A 19657-nucleotide genomic window follows, 5' to 3' on the forward strand; every position below is an offset into this window, starting at 1 on the left:
GGAGCTACTCCACAAAGGGGCTACATTTACACATTTGTTGAACTGGATGCACCACAAGATCAAAATGTGGTAGAGCTGGAAGAATCCTGCTCTGGCGGTTCTCAGATTTGTCTGCTAATGGAACTTGATCTGATACACCAATTTTATTCAGAACTTCAATATGTAAAAGGTAAATGTGATCAACCAGTTCAGAATCAAATGGAACTTCGCAGTCTGCAACACACTCAGAGGAAACATGGTACAACACTGGGACTTGAGGCAGAAGCTGAGGACTAGAGCACTTACATGACCTGTCCGAGTTGACACGGGGACTTGGGCAGAACTGACATACACAGTCCCCTCCTTCTAAATCCCACGGGGTTCTTTTCTCATTAGCTGGGCTGTGTGTCAGCAGGCTCTCACCACTCTGCCCTCCCTCCCCCTCAACCCGCACATCACCACTGGGTTGATTCTTCCCTCTAAAGCTCTCCTGATCCAGCAGCACTCTTCAGCCCCCATCTCGTGACGGCGCCCTTAGGCTTCAACGGTGGTTTTCAAGGTGTTCTGCACGTCACTGCTTTTAGGGGTTTTGTATTTCAGGCAAATTTCAATTTTTAGACACAGATTTTCTGTCATTTTAGAAATTTCACACTAAATATAAGTTTAAATTTTAAAATAATCAATGTGTTAATTTATATTATCAGTTAGCCAGCTCTTTTAGAGAGACATAAAAACCTTCCTGTTATTTGTACATCTACTTTGGCTTCTCTCCGAAGTCACGGACTAGAAAAATTATACCCTCCTGCTTGCTTTGTTGTTGGTGTTGCTTCACATGTGTGCTCATCAAATACACAGTCCAGGGGAGCCACACGGTGATGCACCTGCTTGGCTGATGTTCCCACAAGGGCCACTGGCAAGCTGAGTCATAGTGCCTGGCACACAATAGGGACTTCCTGAATCTCGATTCATGAACTCAGTGTCAAGTGAACCCCCAGCAAGTATTACCATGATAACATCTTAATATAGACAGTTTTCAAGCTTGTGTTGAAGTCTGGGGTGCCTCCTGCCATAACCCAAGGTATGTTTCAAATTCTGGCATAAAAATATGTACACCCCACACTTGGACAATGACATTTTACTGCTTAGCATGGCCTATCGACCCTGTTCTTTGGCTCCATTAGTGAACCTCTGAAACCCAGAAGATGACCTTGGTTCTCAGTTCAAAGATATGCTGGAGAGAATTCTAAGCCAAAGGAAGTGGAGAAATATAAGGGCACATTAGTCCCCTGATTTCCTGTGTCCTTGGGCTGTTTGTGTACTGTTTATTCTCTGTTACCTCCTCACTGACATGAAAGAGCAACTACACTAGCCCCATGTGAGGAATACAAACAAATATTTGTTGAATTGATTTCTTTTTAAAGTCAGGGAACAGGGCGCCTGGGTGGCTCAGTTGTTAAGCATCTCCCTGCAGCTCAGGTCATGGTCCCAGGGTCCTGGGATCGAGCCCCGCATCGGCCTCTCTGCTCAGCAGGAAGCCTCCTTCTCCCTCTCCCACTCCCCCTGCTTGTGTTCCCTCTCTCGCTGTGTCTCTCTGTCAAATTAATAAATAAATAATCTTTTAAATAAATAAATAAATAAATAAAAATAAAGTCAGGGAAAGAAAATGTCTGAGAGAAAGAAATCCAGAAAGTCAGCTGCAGATGAAAAACTGACAGCTATGGCTCTCTAAGGGGATGTACATTTTAGAAAAATGTATTTTATAAATCCTCTATCAAGGAAAAGGAAGAAAAATGGATGGTTTTGAATTCCCATGTACTCAAAAACATAATAAGCAACACAGCTACTTATTGTTAATAAAAACGAAAATGCCAAAACAACAGAGAACACTCCATATATTTAGTGTTAAGCTGTTTCATTTAACTACTAATAGAGAATACACTTGCTAAAAAAAAAATACATAATTGGTATTTTCCTTATTTTCCCCAGGCTACTCTTCATTTTCTGTGTATTCTTCCAAAAAGTTTTCCTCACCCATATTAATGCATACACACACACACACACACAAACTAGATCTGGATTCAATAAATAACTCCTGAAGGCCTATGCGATGAGGAACACAAGGATCAAGGTTCACGATTTAAATTTTTCACAGAAATAATATCCAATATACTACTCACAAAACATTTTTTAAATATAAACTTGATACTACTACCACGATTTTATAGATCAGGAAACTGAAACGAGGGGTCCAGTACTCGGCCCAGAAACTTACCCAGTGGCTACAGGAAACCAAGTCAGGCCTAGCGCACAAGTGACAGAGGACTCCAGAACTAGTACCCTCTCCGTGAAATAAAGGTGGTAAGTGACAACAGAAGTTTGCAATCTAGGACGTAAGTCTGAATTCAAAAATCTAATAATGATTAACCAGTACTTATGTGATAAAACTTACCTAAAGGCAGCAACTAGTGGGGCATAAATTGAGTCTCCATCATAAACATATAAATGGTCCCAACTACACTCTGTAGCAAAATGAGTGAAACGAAGTCTCATTATTCTATTTGGCCTGCAAAGAACAAAAAGAGCAGTTTATAATAACCATCATAACTATAAAATATGTGAGAAGAAGATAGAGATAGATTTTTAAAGAACTTACAGGGAGAGAAGAAATAAGGGCACATTAGTTCCCTGATTTCCTGTGTCCTTGGGCTGTTTGTGTACTGTTTATTCTCTGTTACGTCCTCACTGACATGAAACAGCAACTACACTAGCCCCATGTGAGGAATACAAACAAATATTTGTTGAACTGATTTCTTTTTAAAGTCAGGAAACGGGGCGCCCGGGTGGCTCAGTCGGTTGAGCGTCTGCCTTCGGCTCAGGTCATGATCCCGGGGTCCTGGGATTGAGCCCCGCATTGGCCTCTCTGCTCAGCAGGAAGCCTCCTTCTCCCTCTCCCACTCCCCCTGCTTGTGTTCCCTCTCTCGCTGTGTCTCTCTGTCAAATTAATAAATAAATAATCTTTTAAATAAATAAATAAGGAAATAAATAAAAATAAAAAATAAAGAATAGCATATAAACGACATTCCTTCATTTGTCAAAGATTTATTTCATACTTACTATGTGCAGAGATAACATGATTTTCCAAACAAAATCGCCATGGTCTATGCCTCTCTGGGCCTTACAGTCCATACAGTGGCTGTTCTTTAACAGCCTGTGAATCAACCCATTAGCCCTTCTGTTTCTGCACTTCCTTCCCTACTCAACTTCAGATTCCAGTGTCATTTCACAAACACAAGTGCCAGTTCTCTATACTTGCCTACCCTTCTGCGTTTGCATGGAACTACCTGGCAAAGGCCCGGTCTAGAGGACACCAGTTATCTGCTCTGACTTAGATTAAATGCAAAGAAAACGAAGCCTACCACTGGGTCCTCCAGAGGTCCTCAAGACCACCACGTAGGCTGCTTTCGGGACCGGTCACAGCTCACCAACTTCCACCTGGCACTTCAAGTCTGCCAGCAGTGCTACTACTCATTCTCTCTCTCCTTCTGCACAGTTGCTGCTCACTCCCAATTACGGTTTCAAACCATTCGCTCCCACCTCCCTGCTTCAGCTCAGCACCCAGACAAAAATCTCTCAACTCCCCGTTTTCCAAAACAGATACACCCACCCACTCCTCTGTCCATCTCTCAAACACTTCACATCTCCCTCCCATCTAGAACTTTCCACATCCTCATTTTAATTTCCTTAAGTACCACATATTTTACAAAAAACAACAAAACGTAAAAACGTCAAATCTCAACTCTCCTTCCAGCTATTACCTCTCTCTGCTAAAGAGAGTGAACCTCCACACAAGACTTTGCTTTCTCGGTTTCCTCACATCCCACTCACCCTCTTCGCTCTCAAACCTGGCTTCCACCCAAACACTCCACTCAAAAACCTCTTGGTAATATCAGCACCGTTTATATCCTGGTGATGCCTAATTATATGTCTCCAGCCTAGGCCTTCCCTCTACGCCACACTCGTCTACCTAACATCTCTAAGCAAACAACTAAGTAAGTTCATAAACAAGTTAACTCAGCTGATGATGGCTACCGTGAAGATATGAAAGGAATGTGATGTGTACAACAGGTGGTAGGGAATTACCCCAGAAACCTTTGGAAGAGATGAGAACGACAAGAAATAGGCCGTGTGAAATGAATAGGGAACCATGTTTCGGACAGAGGGAACAGCAGAGTCTTCAAGTCCAAGTGAGAAAGGGGTTAATGTGTCCAAGCAACACGAAGAAAACCAGTGTGTCTGGAACACAGCAAAGAGAGGACACCACATGAGATGAGAAGCGAGAGATGGGCGAGGGGCAACAGCAAAAGCTGGGAGGCCAATTTCAAGGCCATCACAGTGGTCCAGGAAAGACAGGATGGTTGGTGTCTCACAACAATTGTAGAGATGAAGATGAAAAGAAGGGAGATGGAGTGGGAAGACGTTCTAGAGGGAAAACGGGCAGAACTTACGGACAGGCTGAATATGGGGATAAGGGGCAGAAGGAGTTAAAGGTTTTGCTCAGGCTGAGGAGGAACCACCAAGAGCACCTTCAGAGGAATGCTGCAGAAGGACGTCAGATAGGAACGAACTGATAGGAAGCATAGGGGCAAACAACTCCTTAGAGCAGCAGTTCTCGAGCTATGGGCCTCACAATGCCGGGAGGGGCCCTGGGACTCTTTTAGGGCAGTCTACGAGGTCAAATCTATGTTCACGATAATCCTAAAATGTCTATGAGGTCAAATCTATGTTCACGATAATCCTAAAATATCACGTGCCTTTATCAGCACGTTGGCATTTACTAACGGTGCAGGAGTGATGGTGGGAGAAACAAACTGCCGGCACCTTAGGACAGTGAGGCGGAAGCACCAAAATGGACCAGTAATCACTGTTATTCTTCACCACTACACGCTCACAGAGAAAGGAAAAATGGGTTTCATGGAAGGATATCTTTATTAAGTGGTAAAAACTGTTAATTTCATTAAATCTTGACCCACGAGTACACATCTTTTGAATATCCCACCTGACAAGACAGGAAGTACGGACAAAGCACTTCTGCTACCTAACACAGGACAGTGGTCTCAAGGAAAATCACTTTTGCAATCGTTTGGGTGGTGAGCTGAACTAGTTGCTTTTTCCCCCAGAATGCCATCTATCGTTTTTACTTAAAAGAACAACTAACAAACTATGGTTATGCAGACTTGTATATTTGGTAGATACTTTCTTAAAAATGAACAAAGGGGGCGTCTGGGTGGCTCAGTCGTTAAGCGTCTGCCTTCGGCTCAGGTCATGATCCCAGGGTCCTGGGATGGAGCCCAGCATCAGGTTCCCTGCTCAGCAGGAGGCCTGCTTCTCCCTCTCCCACTCCCCCTGCTTGTGTTCCCTCTCTCGCTGTCTCTCTGTCAAATAAAGAAATAAAATCTTAAAAAAAAAAAAAAAATGAACAAAGCAAGTCTATCACTTCAAAGAAAACAACTGACAGTACTTGTTGCCAAAGATAAAATGTAAGCTTTCAAGCAATAATTAGTTATGGAAAATTTGCATCTGCCACCCAGATGCAAATTCTCAATGCTTCAAACTTTCTGATGAGATTAATGGTGATGCTAACCAAGTGATTTTTCACATTATATCATGAAATATATCAAAATTTGGAAGATCTGCATAATTCAGTGAACATGATTTTCCAAATAACCCATATATCCTGTTACAAAACCATGCAAGGGTTAAAGAGCCATTCCAAAGTACAAGAAAACCAACAGATTTTAACTTAAGTTCTAAAAGTTCATGAACATTGTTTCAGATTCCACACTGCAATTTACTTTTAAGAAATCAGCACTTGTCAAGCTTTGATGTAGTATCAAAGAAGACCATCCAAAATTATTTAGAAGGGTTATTAAAATATCCTTCCTTTTCCTACTACATATTCAAGTGACGACTAATTTTCTTTACATACTTCAACCACAATAACATATTGTAACAAAGTGAATGCAGAAGAAAATATAATAATCTGGCTATCTTCTATGGAGCCAGACACAAGAGATTGTACAAAAATGTAAAACAATACCATTCTTTTCACTGATTTTTTAAAAATACAGGGTTTCCTTTTTCATAAAAATATGTCACACGTGCTGACATAGAGTAGGTTTATCATGCCTTTAAATGAGTTAATGAAGAGTTTCCTTAGTGTTAATTTATTATATAATAAACACAGATAACCCACAGAAACAAAAATTACTTGGAATTCTCAAAATTTAAGAGTGTAAAGGGGTCCTGAGACCACAGAGTTTGAGAAACGCTGCTTTAAAGATTTGCCATTAAGAATGGCGCCTGTCAGGACTCCTGGGTGGCTCAATTGGTTGAGCGTCGGCCTTTGGCTCAGGTCATGATCCCAGGGTCCTGGGATCAAGTCCCACATCGGGAATCCTTGCTCAGCAGGGAGCCTGCTTTTCCCTCTGCCTGCTGCTCCCCACTGTTTGTGCTTGCTCTCTCTCACTCTCTCTGACAAATACATAAAACATCTTTAAAAAAAAGAATGGCGCCTGCCTGGGTGGCTCAGTCAAATAAGCAACCAACTCTTGATTCTGGCTCAGGTCCTGATCTCAGGGTCATGAGTTCAAGCCCCACACTGGGCTCCATGTCCAGGGTGGAGCCTACTTTAAAAAAGAAAAAAATTGCCATGAAGAGAAGAAGGCAAAGGCAAGAGCTGAAGGGTACAGGGGCCCAGAGCAGAAGCCATCTGAACAGTAACAGGTATTTTTATTTTCCTGACCCCAATAAAAATAGGTACTTACAAAAAATGATATAATATTGTAATTTTCTACTGCTTTAAGCAAACCATTTCAAATATTCAAGAGTTTTAACTATTATAATTGACAATATACAAATTTCTGGTGTATATAATTCATTCACAGCTTTAAATCCAACCCAAAACTTTTTTCAGATTAACAATGAAGATTAAGAAAAATGAAATCAAATTCACTTGTCAGATGAAAAATTATCAAATGAAAAATATTTTTAAGTACTTTATGTTACAGATTGTTAACTGTGCTTGTAAAAAAAAGTAATGCCACACTGAGCTCAGAAAAAAAAAAAATTAAACCAGCCATTACTACTTACTGTCCTTCAATGAGCCATGTGCACTTCGTTTTATATTTATAATTTCCAGGTCCATCTGTTACAAACCCAGAAGATCCAGTTAATCTGTAATGCAAATTAAAAAAAAAAAACTTAAGTCCATCAAAATTTCACATATCAATATCTTTCTTAATTCTCAATTCAATACAAGTTAAGCATAGTGGGTACATTAATGCATAACCAGAAGAAAATCACTGGATAGTTAATGATCAGATTATACAAATCTAGGTGAAAAGAATACTTGGCATAAACTTAAGAAAAGGGGGTACAAATACATTAAAACCAACAGGAGTAAACAAAAACATATCTAAATCTTTCTAGCTGAGATAAGAAATCCATACTTTGTACCATGAAAATGGCTGTAAGAACTTACTTATAAAAATGAGTTAGTTTTTAAAAAGTAAGATCACACAGTTACAGGTATAATTAAAACGTATTTAATACAATAATACTGTGGAGAACATAACTGAGATGGGCAAGCACATCCAGCCACAACACAAAATGGACCCATCACACTCATCTTGCTTCTGAAGGCAATCTACCACACCCATGAGCAGTGTCCATCAGCACCTGTCTTCCCACACACCGGCTGAGTACGAAGTTCGTCAATATTTTTAGGTCTTGCCAGTATGATAGGCATATCCTGAAATCTCATTAATGTTTTGACTGGACTAACCCTGAAGCTTGAATATCTTCTCGTATGTTTTGGTCATTTGCATTTTCTCCTTTGTGAATTAAAATTTCATATTCTGTGCCCACTTTACCACCAAGTTATCTTTTCCAAATTAATGTTTAGGAGCTCTTTTTATATTAAGGAGCTCCTATCTGCATGTTAAATACACTATAAATATATTTTCTCAGTTTACTTTTTTCTTTATATTTTGTGTCTGTTATCTTTTGCTATATATAACTTTTTAATATTTAAAAAGGATGCTATTTCCTTCCTCACTGCTGTTTCCAGATCATTTTTCCTCTGTCTTCCATCACCAATGTCAGCCTTTCTGAAACAGATGTTCTCCTCTGGATCTGCCTCCCCTACTTTCTAACTACTGACATTCCAGTTACTCCTTCTCACCCACTGATACCAGCATCTAGTTCACTGTCTTCCATTCAACTACATCAACATCCAAGATGTTCCAATCAGAACCCAAGCTCTCCATTTCTTAACTTCACCATTAACGGTCTTTTCGTCCACCCCACATTAGTCATCCACTCCTCTGGGCCCTGCCATTATCTGTAACAGCAAAAGCACCAAAATCTTCATTTTAGGCATCCTACATTATGACCACTATCTCTTTTGCCTCAAGCTCATTTAGCCTAGCTCCCCTTTTCCAGGAAGTCATCAGCTCTAAGGGGACCTCCAATCCACTGATCACTTCTTCACGTTCATCACCCACCACCCACACATTTGACTTTCCCACTTACCTAGTTAAGATTCCATGGTCCATCACAATTATCATCACCTGCAAATCCCTTGGCTTCTTTCCCCTTCTCTCCCTCTGCTGTACTTACCTGGAGATTGATATCTCCATGCCTTACTCCCAATATCCATTTTACCCCCAAGATGTTAGTCTGAGCCAATCATGGTTTTCTGTGCCCCCTGCCAATAACTGATTAGAAATGTGTATCAGTTAAGATTAGGTCCTAATGCCCTGTACCTCTGAAACGAGATAGTAGGAAGGGAAAAATGAAGGGGGGGTGGGGAATCGGAGGGGGAGACGAACCATGAGAGACTATGGACTCTGAGAAACAAACTGACGGTTTTAGAGGGGAGGGGGGTGAGGGAATGGGTTAGCCCAGTGATGGGTATTAAGGAGGGCACATACTGAATGGAGCACTGGGTGTTATACGCAAACAATGAATCATGGAACACTACATCAAAAACTAATGATGTAATGTATGGTGACTAACATAACATAATAAAATTAAATTAAAAAAATAAAAAAATAAAAAGATTAGGTCCTAATGCAACTGACAGAAAAACGTAAATAGTAATGGCTTAAACAAGATATAAAGTCCAAAGGAAAGAAATACAGAGCACATAAGGGATTTCTATAATCATCAGGGACCTAATGCTCTTCTGTCTTGCTCTGTCATCCTCAACATGTGGCTTCCACCCATAATCCAAGATGGCTGCTCAAACTCCAACTTTTACTCCCACATTCTACCCAGCAGGAAGGAGGAAAAGAAAACAAGGTGCACATCCCCTCCCTCTAAGTCAAACAGGACAATTCAACTTCTATCCCGTCAGCCAAAAGTTATTGACATATTTAAATGTAAAGGGAGGCTGAGAAATATAGTCATTATTCCAGATGACCATGTACTCAATGAAAAATCAGGATTCCCTTTACTAGCAAAATGGAGAAAGGCAAAGAAGGGTCATTACTAGTCTCTGTCACGGCACGTAATCTAATACTTAGATGTGAGGGCAAGTCTTGATGGAGGGCTTCCAGGAACTATTTTTTCATTCTTAAGAAAGACAGTGAGATGTATCACATAATCTCCCCTTTGAGGAAGGACTTACTGCCTCGTCAACAGGCAGCCTCCAAGTATCAGTTCCTTGAGGAGCTGCCCTGCCCCAGGTCACACCCTGCTCAGGGCAGCTCACACCACAGAGGGTAGAAAGGCTGGAACATTTCAATCCAACATGAAACAATTCTGACAGACAATCCTTTGCTCTAAGCTCCCCTTTGTCAGGCCTGCACTGAAGCTCAACTTCTTCGTTTGCCCAGTTCTGCTTCCTGCTATTTTCTCTCACAGATGTTATAACCAACTTGTGCCCCAAACTCCATCTCAGCAATGCAGCCATCATGCTACGAGGTTGAACACAAAGCCAACACCAAGAATGACAAACCAAAGGAATGCAAAGGTCTACGAAGAGCAGTACCAACCAACCAACCACAGAGGCCACTCCAAGTTTATGGGCTAATAAATTTCCCACTGGTTACTGGTTCATTGTGTATATGTGTGTATGGACACACGTTAGGCCCTTCTAGCTCAGAAAGTTTTCTGGCCTTCTACTATGCTTGTTTTGCTCCTAAGAGTTTCTATTGATTTCACATACATAGACATACTCAGGTCTTTGCAAAGCAGCATCACTTTTAGAAAAGATACAGGTTGTTTTAATTTTAAATATTCACTTAGTATCTTTAAAGCTAGCATTGATGTAATTTTACAAATAATGAAGAGTTATGATCACTGATAGCCTTTTGTCAACTAAAGGACAATTCTCCTTTTGTAACTTCTCTCCCCAAGTACTCCCACCCACCCCACACTAAGATAAACATTTAACCACCTAGTAAGCATTCTTTTTTTTTTCTTTTTTAAAGATTTTATTTATTTATTTGAGAGAGAGAGAATGAGAGACAGAGAGCATGAGAGGCAGGAGGGTCAGAGGGAGAAGCAGACTCCCTGCCGAGCAGGGAGCCCGATGCGGGACTCGATCCTGGGACTCCAGGATCATGACCTGGGCTGAAGGCAGTTGCTTAACCAACTGAGCCACCCAGGCGCCCCACCTAGTAAGCATTCTTAACTATTTTTCTTCATACTCATGAGCCCATGACATATGCACAGTTCTCTTCAATTAATTTTTGGCTACACAAATTATTATACAAACTTCTCTGCATCTTCCTTTTCTCCTACAACAAAACTTTTTGAGACTCTCTTCGACTAAACAGGTATTAGTCTAATTCACTTTTTCCATGAAGCATAATCTTCTAACCTATTGAGGTAGCATTTTTTTCTGCCTTTCTCCTACTAACATTCATTTTGTTTTCAGTCAGCTGGCATTATGCACATGGCTGCAATAAATATCCCTATACATATGGCCTTACTTGTGCTTTAATTTCTAAGAATAGAATCTTAGGAGGAGGATTACTGGGCCAAAGGAAAATGAATTTTAATTGTTAACCAAGCTGCCAAATTATTTCCAAAACGGCTGTAATGATTCACATTTGCACAGCAGTACATGAGCGCATGCTATTCTCCATGTCCCCCCCGTATTAGGTATTCTTGTTTCTTTTAAATTGTTAACTTGAAATTTTCTGTGTTCTAGTGAGTGGCCAACATGTGTTTATTGAAAGGGGAAGGCCAGGAATATCAGCTACATTTTCAGGTCAAGCGTTGTGTTATCACTGATGATCCAGGTACGGACAACAGTACTGCCTGTGCTTACTTCCCCAGCAGTCACGCAAAGGCACCTGATTGAAACAGAAAGACTCTTCAACAACACGAAACCAGAAATACTGAGAATTAATAACTCCTTGCTTCTACCAAGCTTCCAGTTCAAGAATACACTGAGGGTGATTCTGCAATAGAAACAAATACAGGGAAAACGGGAACCCTCCATAGGAGGTGGGTTTCAAAGGAGTCACCTTATAATTATTTCTTTCTAATTATTAGTATTATTAGCAAGCAATGTGGCCTGTAAAAAAAAAAAAAAACACCTCAACTTTTCTCACCTGTTTATAGATTTTCTTTGTGGTCAAGTGTGTTGGACATCGATAAACTTTGACCAAAGTTCCTTGGACATTGGGGGAAAAAAAAAATCTATCGTAGGAATGTAAACTACTACTGATGTGTAATTCAGTTTACTGAATGCACTAGTCAACTCCTTTATATTCTCACTTGTTACCTACTAGATCTATTTCTGAGAAAGGTGTATTGAAATCCCATACCATGACACATTTGCCATGTTATTTTTGCTTTATGTATTTATTTAGCCATATAAGCCTATAACTATTAAATCTTCATAAACTGTCCTTTTATCATAACAACCATTTATATAGTTTGATGTTCATGTTTCACCTTGTCTATTATTATAATCACTGATTTTGTTGTTTTCTGGGGCCATAGATCTTTATCCAACTCTTCATTTTTCATATTTCCTTATCAAATTTTCAAAGTTTCTTTCTTCAAACAGGATATGGTTAGGTTTTGTTTCTCAACCTAGTCTGACACTTTTACTGGCACAATATAATTTGTCACATTTACTGTGACTGCTATACTGATTTGATTCCTTCCAACCAAAATTTTAAATCAATCTTAGTGAGGAGTAATTTATATACAATAAATGGCACTTTAAATGTACAATTTCTTAAGTTGTGACAAACGTATATACGTGTGGAACCCTCCCAAACAGCACATAAAACAGGTCTGTTACCCCCAAAAGTTCCTTCACCCCACCCTGCAGTTAATCTCTCCCAACACTGATCCTATTTCTATCACTATAGACCAGTTTTATACAACATGATTTAATAAAACCATACAGAGACCCTCTTGTGCCTTGCTTCTTTTGATCAGCCTGATGTTTCTCAGTATTGTTATCAGTAGTTGGTTCGCTTCCTATTGCTGAGTAGCATTCTAATGCATGAATATACCGCAACTTGTTTATTCATTCTCCTGTTGATGGACACTTGGATTATGTAGTTATAGGCTCTTATGAATAAGGCTGCTAAGAACACTTGTGTACAAGCCTTTGTGTGGACATGTGTGGACATTCCTCTTGGATAAACACATAAAAGTGAAATCACTGGATAAAATTATAGATATATATCAAATTTAAAGAAACTGCCATAATTGTTTCCTAAGTGGTTATGCCATCTTACACTTCCATCATCAAGGAATCTTCACTGTTCCCAGGTCTCCCAGTACACCCCTTGCCTCAAGCACAGGTAAGATTCTGCCCATCCATTTAGCAATGTATTGACCTTATGGAGGTCAGGAAAATCTACTATACATCACACTATCCAGGATCTGAAGCTTCATGGTCTTTGTCCCTTGCTACATTGGCCTGGCTATATACCAGTTCTCTGTCTGGGAGGATCACAACAGATCCTAGATCTTATAGTTTCCTATAGGTCCCCCCAGCAAGCTGGCTCAAGAAAAGCAGAGCGCTTGCAGTTGGAGAGCCAGGGAAGCAAGCTTCATTTAGACTGCCATGTTCCTTTTTTTTTTTTTTTTTAAGATTTTATTTATTTGACAGAAGGAGACACAGTGAGAGAGGGAACACAAGCAGGGAGAGTGGGAGAGGGAGAAGCAGGCTTCCCACCGAGCAGGGAGCCTGATGTGGGGCTCAATCCCAGGACCCTGGGATCATGAGCTGAGCCGAAGGCAGATGCTTAACGACTGAGCCATCCAGGTGCCCCTAGACTGCCATGTTCCTATCAGGCTGCCATGTTCCTCATATCCCTCTTGGTTCCTCTTCATGGCTAAAATCCATTTATGTTTGGATTTTCTGTTGCTTTCAAGTAAAACCATCCCAATTACTAATTTTACCAGTTCTACAATGAATACTTTTCCCCTAATAGCTCAGAAATCAGGATGTACTATAAATTCAATGGCATGTCACAGTTTAAAGGAAGTGTTTTTTCTTTCTTAGTCGTACACAAGATAAGGAGGCATTTTACATTCAATGGCATCTTAGCGAGCTGAAGTTACACATATGGCAAACTCTAAACCTGGTTGAACCCAACTCTGCTTACTCTGCATGTGCAACCAAGTAGCTGGATAAAACTAGAGACACAACATTGTACTGACTGGTCTCATTACACGTTTATAAACACACATCTCAAATAAGTTCTCAGTACTGCAGGACAACAATCTTTCCACTTTCCTGGCCAGTTCACTTTTATACCTTATTATCTTTCAACTTCCCTAACCCTCTTCCCTCTTTTCAATTTCAACTGATGATCAGTGGATTGCTTTACTCATTTCAAGTGTATTTCCCCCCAGTGGAACATAAACTTCATAACAGTAAAGACTTTTGTCTCTTCTGTTCACTATTTCCAGTGCCTAGAAGCGTGCCTGGCATCTTAATGACACTAAGTGAATAGCAGTGGAAGAAATAAATTAGAAGAACTATATTTTCTCTTCCCATTACTAAATGCATGTACTTTCCCCTAGTTACAATGGATAAACTATCTAAATTCATCTAGGGTTAAATCCTCTACCTGGGCCCAGAATTCTCAAATTCTACTCAATCAAGGGCACCAGCAGAACAAACCTAATTCCAACCCCAACCCCACACTTCTCTCTACTGGATCAGCATGAGATGAGCTATCAGATTCCCTTTTTTAAAAATAAACTTTCTTCATCTTATATTCCTATCACGCTACTGCCACTTCTGTGCTTTTACAGCAAAAGTCTTGAGAATTATCTACTCTCACTGACAACGTTCTCACCTACTAATTTCTCAACCCATTCCAGCTAGGCTCTAACCCTAACTTCCCCAGCCCCGCAAAATCCTTTAGTTAAGGTATATGAGCATTTGAAATAGTTGATGCCTCCCTTTTTCTTTTTTTTTTTTTTTTTAAGATTTCATTTATTTTTGCCAGAGAGCGAGCGAGCACAGGCAGGGGGAGCAGAAGGCAGAGGGAGAAATGGCTCCCCGCTGAGCAGGGAGCCCGATGCGGGGCTCGATCCCAGGACCCTGGAATCATGACCCGAGCCGAAGGCAGATGCTTAACTGACTGAGCCACCCAGGCACCTGATGCCTCCCTCTTTCTTTCTTTCTTTTTTTTTTTTAAGATTTTATTTATTTATTCATGAGATAGAGAGAGAGGCAGAGGCAGAGGGAGAAGCAGGCTCCCCACAGAGCAGGGAGCCCGATGCGGGGCTCGATCCCAGAACCCTGGGATCATGACCTGAGCTGAAGGCAGATGCTTGACTGAGCCACCCAGGCGTCACATGCCTCCCTCTTTCTTAAAAAAACACTTTCTTCACTTGGTTTCCAAAATCCCCCACTCTCAATTCACAGCTTCTTCTCAGTTCCCTATGGTAAATCCACCTGCTTGTCCCAGTCAGTCTCTAGTTGTAGGAATGCCCCAAGGCTCCACCTCAATCTGCTTCTCTGCACGAAGTCATACTGATCTTATACTGTCGCAAAACTTTAAATACCACCTTATACATATTTTTAACAATGAAATTTTCATCTCTATGATGGTAACACCATTCTCCTGGTTATCCCTGGCAAAAACTCTGAATAATACAATCATATCCTCTGTCAAAAAAACAAAAACAAAAAAACCTTTTTTTTTTCCTTTCCAATATTTGTGACTTTATTATTTTTCAGGCCTTGTTACAATTAGTTAAGATCTCCGTTATCATATGGAAAAGAATTGGTGATTGGTAAGAATTGGGTAATGTCTTGTTCTCAATCTCAGGGGAAAACTTTCAGTATTTCACTGGACAGTGTGGTATTTACCCTAAGTTCTTTGCAAAACCCTTAATACCAGATTAAGGAAGTACCTTTCTATTCCTAGTTTACTAAAGATTTTTAACATTAGTGAGTACTGAATTCTAGTTTTTTTAAAAAACTGTGTATCTAATGACCATTTGCCTTTTCTCCCTTATTCTATTAATGCTGTGAATGATATTGATTTTCAAATATTAAACTGACATTGAATTTCTCAAATAAACCCAAGTTGGTCATGATTCCATTTATATTTTGCTGGATACAGTTTGCAAATATTTAAAATTTTTTTTAGCTTCGTAAGTTAGACTGGCCTGCTTTTTGTCAGGTTTTTTTCTTTTAAAGATTTTATTTATTTATTTGACAGAGAGAGAGAGTACAAGCAGGGGAAGCGGCAGGGAGAGGGAGAAGCAGGCTCCCCGCTGGGCAGGGAGCCCGATGCGGGACTCGATCCCAGGACCCTGGGATCATGACCCGAGCCAAAGGCAGACGCTTAACGACTGAGCCACCCAGGCGCCCCTCGGACAGTCTTAATAGGAAGGATGTTCCAAAGACTTAGAGATTAGCTCCAAGGAGCTGGCAAAGGGCCAGAAAGCCCGACTCAGGGCTCAATCCCAGGACCCTGGGATCATGACCCGAGTGGAAGGCAGACGCCCAACCGACTGAGCCACCCGGTGCCCCATTTGTCAGGTTTTGATAACAAAATTACGCTTGTTGTATAAAAATAGGAAAGGAATTTCACCTATTTTCCTATCTGTAGGGAGTCTGTGTAAGATTGTTGATATTTCTTGTAAAAGTTTGGAAGAATTCACTGGTAAAGCCATCTTGGTCTGGAGGTTTCTTTTGAGCAACTTGGGTTTACTAGAGTTTGCCATTTCATCTAAATTTTTCAAATTTATTGGAATAAACTTATTACCAATATCCTATGATTTTTCCAATGCATGTAGGATCTATGGTGATGTCCTCTTTATCATTATTGATCAGTAATTTGTTTTCTTTTTCTCTTTATCAATCTCTCCAGCAGCTTATCCATTTTGTCTTTTCTTTTATATATATATTTTTTTTATTTAAGTAATCTCTGCACCCAACATGGGGCTCGAAGTTACAACCCTGAGATCAAGAGTCACACACCCCACCAACTGAGCCAGCCAGGCTTCCCTCAATTTTATTTTTCCTACTCTAATGACTTTGAGTATATTTTGTAGTTTTTCAATGTTCTTGAGTTGAAAACAGATCACTGACTTCCAACCTTTCTTCTTTTTTAGTGTATACATTTAAAATCCTTTCATTCTCAGCACTGCATTAGTTGTACCCATAGTTCTGACATATAATACTTTCATTATCATTCAGTTCAAAATTTCCAAATTCCCAGGGTGATTTCCTTTCTTTTTTTTTTAAAGATTATTTATTTATTTATTTGAGAGAGAGAGAATGAGAGAGAGAGCACATGAGACGGGGGAGGGTCAGAGGGAGAAGCAGACTCCCTGCCGAGCAGGGAGCCCGATGCGGGACTCGATCCAGGGACTCCGGGATCATGACCTGAGCCGAAGGCAGTCACTTAACCAACTGAGCCACCCAGGCGCCCGGTGATTTCCTTTTTGATTCATGAATATTTTGAAGAGCACAGTAACTATATGGTGCCAATTAGGACAAGTGTTTTTAAAATCTTTGTTCTATTAATTACAGAGAGGGGTGTTAAAATATTTTCTAACATCAATGGATGTTTAAAAAGCAGGAGGAAAACCTAATGAGGAGCAGGATATATGCATGGTTTTAAAGTGTTTCCCCACATATTGCTTATTGGTAGCAAGGAGGGAATAAAATAATAATTAGATACTGAAAAAAAAGAGAACACTCAAACAGGAGAACGAAATTAATATAAAAAATAAGGGAAAAATAGGTGTCATACACTTCCAGGTATGAGATCTTGAGAAGGGCCATCCCTTCACCTATGCAGTATTCTGACCAAGGATGCATAACTTGAATCTAACCATGAGGAAATATGAAACAAAAGCAAAATAAAGAACTGGATTTAAACGGGGGGGGAGGGGGGGATGTATTCATGAAAGAGTGTCAATATCATTTTTTAAAAAAGAAGGCAGTAGAAATGGTCTACATCAGGAGTCAGCAAACTACAGTCCTTAGGCTAAATCCTGCCTGCTGATTGTTCATGTAAATAAATTTTACTGGAATACAGCCATGCCCTTTTGCTTACTTATTGTCAATGTAACTTCATGTTACAAGAGCAGAAGTGAGTAACTGTACAGAGACAAAGCAGGAAATATTCACTATCTGGTTTTTACAGAAAAGATTTGCTGACCCATGTTCTAGATTAAAGTAGGCTATAGAGACAACAATTAGATGCAGTATCCAACCCTAGACTGGATCTGGTACTGGAAGGGGGGTAAGCAAATAATATAAAGGACATTATTAGGTCAACTGAAAAAATGTAGTACAAACAATAGATTAGATAAAGGTATTGTATCAATGTTAAATATACTGAAGGTGAAAACTGTACCTTAAGACTTAAGTCTCTTAAAATGATCACTACCCTTAGAAAATACACACTAAAGTATTTTATTTAAAGGGTCAAGAGCCATGAGATACATATATCTTATTATCAAACAGTTTCAAGAAAAAACATTGTGTTTATGTGTGAGAACACAAGCAAGTTCACAAATGACAGACTATTTTTCAGCCCTTGTCTCTCTGTGCTTCTGTCTAGGAATGTTTTCCCAACATACCTTACAGTTCATTGATTCACTCTTCATCTGCATCTAAGATTCCTAAAGTCAGTTACTGTATCTTCAGTTTCTGTTAATTCTTTTTTATATTTTCTAACTCTTAAAAAAAAAAAAAGGTCTAGTCATCTAACTTCTTAAAGTGATCATTTATTTCAAAGTCTGTTTCTAATCATTCTTTTTTTTTTTTTTTAAGATTTTATCTATTTGACAGAGGGAGAGAGACAGCGAGAGGAAACACAAGCAGGGGGAGTGGGAGAGAGAGAAGCAGGCTTCCCGCTGAGCAGGGAGCCCAATGCGGGGCTCCATCCCAGGACCCTGGGATCATGACCTGAGCCGAAGGCAGACGCTTAACGACTGACTCTTCTGTGTCTCCACTAATGTCCTTTTTCTATTCCAAGATCCAATCCAGAATACAACACTAAAGTTAGTTGTCATGTCTTCTTGCCTCCCTGAACCTCTTTTCAACAATTTAAATTTTAGTTGAGATAACAGAGTCACATTTATTATAATAATGCAGTTATAAGAAATAATACAGAGTGATTCCTTATATACTTTGATCAAGTTCCCTAAATGGTAACATTTTTTAAAACTACAGTAAAATACCACAACTAGAATACTGACGTTGATAAATCAATCTTATTCAGCTGTCCACAGTTTTACTTTTATACTTGTGTGTGTGTGTTTTTAAGTTCTACACAATTTTGTCACCTGTGTAGGTTCATGCATCCACCACCAGTCAAGATACTAAACGGATCCAGGGGCGTCTGGTGGCTCAGTCAGTTAAGCGGCTGCCTTCGGCTCAGCTCATGATTCCAGGATTCTGGGACTGAGCCCCACGTCGGGCTCCCTGCTGAGTGGGGAGCCTGCTTCTCCCTCTCCCTCTACCTGCTGCTCCCCCTGCTTGCACTCTCTCTCTAATAAAAGATAAAAAAATCTTAAAAAAAAAAAAGATACTAAATGGATCCAGCACAAGGATTCCTCATACTGCCCCTTTGTAACCACACACACCCTCCACATTCTTAACCCCTGGCAACATTTAATCTGTCATTTTATCTTTATGCGATGTTCCTCTTTGTCTCTGATAATTTTCTTTGCTCTAAAGTATAATTTGTCAATTATTAGTATAGCTATTCCTACCCTTTATTTTTTTTCAATTAATGTTTGCATGGTATATTTTTTCCCTTCTTTTACTTTCTACCTACATACGTTGTTGAATTTGAAGTGACTTTCCTACAAGCAGGATGTAGTTGGATCACATTTTTTCATCCAATTTGCATTTCCATTTTAGGTAATTATTACATTTATAGTAATTACAGATATGTTAAGCCTTAAGTCAGCCACTCTATTATTTGCCTTATATTTGTTTTCTCTGGTTCTCATTCTGTTTCTCTCTTTTTGTCTTCCTGTGGGTCATTTGAACATTTTTTAAGAGTCCATCTTGATTTATTTATATTGTTTTTATATTTTTGTATGTTTTCTTAGCAGTTACTCTTGGCACCAGAATACACACACGTGACTTAGAACAATCTACTGGTAATGATGTTCTACTACTTTTAGTGGAGTGTGGCAACCTCAC

General features: G+C 39.8%; 1 protein-coding gene across 2 annotated transcripts in view; it reads right to left on the bottom strand.

Moving 5' to 3' along the window:
- ATRN (attractin) overlaps positions 1-19657 on the bottom strand; it is a 156754-nt gene that overhangs the window by 110101 nt on the left and 26996 nt on the right. For both annotated transcript variants that reach the window (XM_035005963.1, XM_035005964.1), the window contains exons 2-3: positions 7129-7212; positions 2429-2542 (exon numbers count right to left, since the gene is read on the bottom strand). In XM_035005963.1, the coding sequence (XP_034861854.1) occupies positions 2429-2542; positions 7129-7212 (198 nt within the window). The remainder of the gene's footprint in view (positions 1-2428; positions 2543-7128; positions 7213-19657) is intronic.

Source organism: Mirounga leonina, unplaced genomic scaffold (assembly GCF_011800145.1).
Source record: "Mirounga leonina isolate KUSES-001 unplaced genomic scaffold, KU_Mleo_1.0 Mir_150, whole genome shotgun sequence".
NCBI classification, from domain to species: domain Eukaryota; kingdom Metazoa; phylum Chordata; class Mammalia; order Carnivora; family Phocidae; genus Mirounga; species Mirounga leonina.